General features: G+C 30.7%; 1 protein-coding gene across 1 annotated transcript; it reads right to left on the bottom strand.

Annotated features, from left to right (window-relative positions):
• Positions 1 to 212: 212 nt before the first annotated feature.
• LOC107191952 (THO complex subunit 1) lies at positions 213 to 2,919 on the bottom strand. The gene is made up of 9 exons (XM_015581106.1): positions 2,884 to 2,919; positions 2,103 to 2,795; positions 1,759 to 2,006; positions 1,579 to 1,605; positions 1,208 to 1,507; positions 976 to 1,125; positions 761 to 908; positions 443 to 679; positions 213 to 368 (listed from the first exon to the last, which is right to left on the bottom strand). Exons 1-9 carry the CDS (start codon positions 2,917 to 2,919, stop codon positions 213 to 215), a joined length of 1,995 nt encoding a protein of 664 aa, XP_015436592.1.
• Between the last annotated feature and the right edge of the window lie 2,913 nt (positions 2,920 to 5,832).

Below are 5,832 nucleotides of genomic sequence, written 5' to 3'. Positions count from 1 at the left end.
CACTTTAAGTACAAGTGAGTATATTATCAAGAATATTTATATATTGATACCTCAGTTATATTTAAATAATTGTTACTATTAATAGTATGAAATATGTAAACCATCATAGTTCGTAAAAAAACATCATTAAGAAAATTGATAAAATTTATCGCACGTAGTACTGTACAATTTTTCAAAATCCATTTTCATGTTAATACTCTCTTAGAAAGTAATTATGATTTTAAAATCGCCAATGCCTCCGCAAACTTTAAACCTTCTAAGATGTACGCTAGATTTTCCATCGACGCATCCACATCTTCTTCTGCCCAAATTTCTAACATATTTTTACATTGTTCGTATGATGTTGGTTTACCATGGAAGAATGTGATCTGAAAAAGATAATCATAAAACTTTGTTTTCTACTCATTTCGCAATTAACTTTATTGTATATATTTACATTTACCTCCTCACTCGTATAACCGAGTTTAGTTGCTAATTTCTTCCAATCGTTTTTTAATACGTCCGATAATTTTGCCACCATTTCAGACGTAATTTTTGTCAATTTTCGTGCTTTTGTATCCGTATTTTCTGGTTCAACCTGTTCACTCTCTTGTTTTAATACATCTTCATTAAATTCTTGATCGTTCGCTTCCGACGGTGGCGTTTCTTCGGTTTCCAATTTATTGTCAGATTGCGTTTGCTTTGATGGTTATAAATGATTTACTTAAGAGTTTAAATAACAACAATAACAGAAATTAAGAGAAGAGAAAAATATACTTACTGGACGATCTTTGGCAATCTTTTTTATCATTGTTTCAAGATACTCGGGTAGTTTATTGATAGGATAATTACCATGAACGAAAAAATGCGGACTACGTCTAGCTAACAATCTTAATGCTCTCCAACCAAAGTTTCCATCATTTACTTTTCTATGAGATAAAAAATTAGATTCATAACTTAAACGTATATTTAAAAAAAAAACAAATTTATACTGACTTGTACTCGTCTTCAACCATTGCATTAGGATCTAACTGCATAATGGCCTCTTCAAAGTATGTCTCTAAAGATGGTAAGAAATCTCTGTCTTTGGATTTACATGCTTCAAGATTATTAGGACACAGATTCCATAACTTTGTCAGTTCTGGACTACAAAGTATTCAGATTTCATTAGCTATTAAATGGAAACATAAACATGTTTAATTATGTCTATAAAAACAGAGTTACTTACTTTCCCATGTGATATTTTCCTATTGCTTGCGCATCTCTAATAACATCTCCAATTCTACGTCTAGGTCGTTTTGGTTTTTTTAATTCCTCTGTATCAGCAATTGAATCTGAAGCTGGTTTTTTAAATGGAGGACAACCTTCATTCTTCCATGCATTCCAATGTTCTTCGCGTTTTAGTATATTTTTAACAGTTTCAGCAAATGTTGGACCATCAGGAGGTGTTTCTGTCAGTAAGGCGTACACTTGTTCCGTAGTAGCTTTTGCCCAATCTACCTGATCAGGCTTCAGTTCATGTGTTTCACTTAAAAATTACAAAAGCTATTGAGACTCTGCGACATAAGTAACTCAAAACTCTATTTAAGGAAAGCAGACCTTGTCTCATAGCCACTGGCAAGGAAGCTTTGAAAAACAAACATCGTTTTATAACTTTCAAAAGTCATTTTACTAATAATTTATAAAGAATGTGCAATTCTATGAAGAAGTATTGTGAATTCAATTTTAATAAAATACACGTGCACAGAAGGTGAATAAATGTATATTGAAGGTACTTACGCTTTAAATTTTACAGTGCTATTAAGATACTGGAAGAGAATGAGAAATTGCAGCAGAACATATCGTCTAAAGTTTGAATCAGAGAGTTGCAATTCCAATAATTTTTGATTTGTCAGATATTTTGCAAAATAAGGTGTTTCCTTATGAGATCCTTCCATAGAAGAATCTAATTTAACAGATGTCGCAGGATAATTACGTTGCTCTTCTAATTTAAAAGATGAAAATGCTGACAGAACACTTGAAGCATGCTAAAGAAATATAAACAGCAAAATTTATAGTTTCCAGAATAAAATATTCTATAACTAAACTCCAACAATAATATTGTAATAATGATTTAAACTTACAGCTGAAAACACTTTCCAATACATTTTACTGTAACATTGATTTGGATTCCTAAAGAAATCTTGCAGTGCCCAAAACTTTCTATACAAGTTATAATCAATGGGTACTTTACTTTCAGATTCATCATCATCTTTAGTTATTTGTTCTAAATCATCACCCTCAGATTTTTCAGAACCAAATTCTGTGTAATTCTCCAAGTTAAATTCACTGACAATATTAAGACCAGATCTTTCAGAAAAAGGAAAAAATTTAGCAAGGAACAATAGAATTCTTCCGCAGAACACAGTCTGTTGTGACCGAGATAATCTTCTAAGTAAATCATTGCACATCCGCAATAAATTATTTTTACAAGCACTAAAGAATAAATCTTCCTTCCACACAACGACATTGTTCTCAACAAATGTAAAAAGTTGCTCACATCTGTCCAATGTCATAGAATCAAATATATCGCCAAGTAACATTACTGGCATACTTGCGGTTGCTAAGTCTTTTCTACATAGTTCAATGCAGAACGTAATGTACGCTTCAAGTAGATGCACATTGCTTGACACATTTTCAGATAAAATTACAAGAAGAGTATCCCTCAATGCTTGATCAACTGCAGCTTTTCTGTCATTATCATTTGCACAGAGTTCTGTACACTTCTTTTGAAATGACTGTATATCCGATGCTTTGAAACACTGTTGTAAATAATCCTAAACAATACGAAAAATATTTAAACTGTTTATCCGTATAACCTACAATTAATTATCAATGACAGTAATTCATAAACATAATTCTTACACTATATTCTTTCCTTAACACTTCAAACATAGCCATGGTGTGAAACAGAAATACACAAATTTATTGTAATATCATCACGCACTTTTCTTTCATTATGTATTGAGCATTTTGTACAGTATCAACAAACCTTCGTTTACAAACTACATGAAGTTTGGAATAAAAGATACAACGGCATGTAAAACACAAGTTATCCATATCATTGCAGCAAACTGAGGTATGACCTATATATATATACATAGACTACATAGTTGAAATGAGAACCAATGAGAACTCCCATACGCCATGATATTTATATCATGGTTTATGAAAAAAAGTAAGCGCAAATTATAATCAAATTGTTTACTGAATCCTTCTTACTCTTAATTAATACTTACTTTTTTACATATTTTTATAAATAGTGTAGTTATCTAATCTATGTCGACAATCAAATTAGTTTACAGATGTTTAAAAAAAATATAGCATGCGCGTGCAGAAATTACGAGAAAAATGTTTTGTAGTAGTTTTAGATTATCTGTGGAATCTCTCTGAATCGATATCGTGCATTAACAATTGACATTAAAAATAACATTCCATATTTCATCATTTTTATTACACATGAATGTATGGTAGTGTCATCTATTATGATAGATGAGTACAAATTAACTAATAAAATGGCGAGAAACCTGCAAATTTCAACACATTTCCCGCGCTTTTTAAAATTCAAATTTAGCGCTAAATTGAACTTCAAATTTATTTGAATGCAATTTTAACTAAATTTACCAATTACTATTTATTTATTACTGGAAAATATGAGATAGTGCAGTTATAGGCTTAATAAACAACACATATGTACCACTTAACTGTTTTTTATGAAAAAAATCTGATAAAAATACATAATTTACAATAGTATTTGAATAAATTTCATTATTGCCTTAAATAATACTTACATATACGAGTTTATAATATATTTGTAACTATATGTACATAAATTCAGTAAAACATGGCTTAAATATTATTCAGGCTTATAACAATAAACATAATTCCCTCTTTTCTAACTTGTAAATCTTCCGTACGATGTTCAAAGCTTCATATGTAATACTTTCATACTGTTCATACGTTTGTTCATTCATTACTATTTTTCGATCGGCGTTCGATTGTTATCAACTTTGACATTGACTTCGTCTGTAAGAACGAGAAATATATTACAGTTTCCCAGATCATGTTTCCCATCAAGTAAAGTCTGAATAAATTTAGTATTTTCTATAAACATGTTAACGGACATTTCATAAGTTATTTTTTAGATAAGTGACGAAATACATATATATTTTTGGCATTATGTTTTTTAAGTGTTACATTCGTCGTTTAAACTGGAGTGGTGCATGGTTTGTTCCCGCCAAATGGTATTACTCTGGGGATATACCGCTCTGACCAATCAGCTACTCGTGATTTCCCGAAGATAGCCGAATGAACCGCTTGGAACCAGCCGAATGTAACCGAAGTGTCATTTGTTTCGGAGAAGTTGACGCAATAAGACGTAGAAGCCGCTTGCTCGTGCCAAAGTAAGTTTTTGACAATTACCTTTCATCTTTATTCATATATATCAATTGCTAGTACCTTTATTAGTTCTCTATCGTTACTGTTCTTTAATATTTATCCTATTTAGACTAAATAATCTCAAATTAATACGATACCGTAGATATCGGTTTAATCTTCGGTTTCAGTGTGTACCAATTAATATAATATTTACGTATTTCTAATCCAATTTGTAATCTTTGCGACACACCACGAGTTCAATAATTGTTAATTTGTAACAAAACTATTCTTAACGTAGTGTAATTACTTAAAGTTTATGTTTATTTTCTGTTTCAGAGTTCTGGTTTGAAAGTACGCACTACCGTCCTGAGCATCGCTGACTGCATTCAAGCGGAATTTGGCGGGAAATTGGGGAACTCTGGTAATTTATTATTATATTTATTATAACAACAAAGTGATACTTCATTATATGTTTTTATATTGTTTTTAACCGTAAGTGAAATAATCGTGACTTCGTGGTTTGTGCTAAGATCAAATGAGAATTTTCTCGAGAAATTTTTCCAATTCATATATTTAGTTGAAGCATTCAAATGGCTTCATAGAATGTTATAAAATGTAAACGACAATACTTTGAGACATACAAATTGGAAATGTTTGTGATTTACGTATCTCGGTCGTGAAATTGTATTAAAATAGATTATAGATCATTTTTCCTGCCTTACCATATGACATTATTGTATTTGCATTTATATACAGTTTTGGGTATAGATTTGATTAATACCAGCTGCATAGTTTACCATGTTCTTTATCAAAGTATGCGTAAATAATGCAACTTTGGTACTTGTAATGATTTTCTGAATATGTAGAAACACAGGATATGGATTAAATAAAAAATATACATGATTGCAGCATAGTTATGTATTATGCTACAATGTAATTCATAAATATTATAAATTGAATAATTGTCGTGTTATATTTATTACTAATAATAATATTGAATGTAATAAATTTGTCTTGTTTTTTTTTTTCAGTTCTTTTAAATGTTGCATCATTGAACACTAAATCGGATGTCCTAATGTGAAGTTCCACCAGCAAAGACTGTAAACCTTTCTATCATCGGGTGAGTCTTTGCATGCCTTTTTTATTACTCCAGTCCCCAATCATGCCATAGGACAATTAGTCCAAAGTGGCACAGGCAACTGGTTGTATATATGCTTAATTTGGTGAGTACAGTGAATGTGGGTACGCTATCATACCTTTGAATAGTAACATTGATCAATTGTATTTCTTAGCTGGGTAGGATCTTCTTATACATAGCATTTTCTACTACTCATACAATTAATAAACATTTTATAATTGGACAAAGCAGTATTAATGCTCTTAATATTCAATGCCTATTCTTGAGTCCATTGTGTATATGAACCTCTATAGGCAATA

Source organism: Dufourea novaeangliae, unplaced genomic scaffold, assembly GCF_001272555.1.
Source record: "Dufourea novaeangliae isolate 0120121106 unplaced genomic scaffold, ASM127255v1 scaffold248, whole genome shotgun sequence".
NCBI lineage: Eukaryota > Metazoa > Arthropoda > Insecta > Hymenoptera > Halictidae > Dufourea > Dufourea novaeangliae.
Note: the sequence above shows the minus strand (reverse complement) of the source record. Positions and strands in the feature narration are given on the sequence as shown.

Bases quoted from the DNA above. Each gene is read 5' to 3' on its own strand.
- LOC107191952 (XM_015581106.1), bottom strand. From the start codon at position 2,919: ATGGCTATGTTTGAAGTGTTAAGGAAAGAATATAGT. The intron at 1,508-1,578 runs GTCTGCTTTCCT...GTAATTTTTAAG, and splicing joins GCCAGTGGCTATGAGACAAG to TGAAACACATGAACTGAAGC. The intron at 369-442 runs GTAAATGTAAAT...TATCTTTTTCAG, and splicing joins TCGGTTATACGAGTGAGGAG to ATCACATTCTTCCATGGTAA.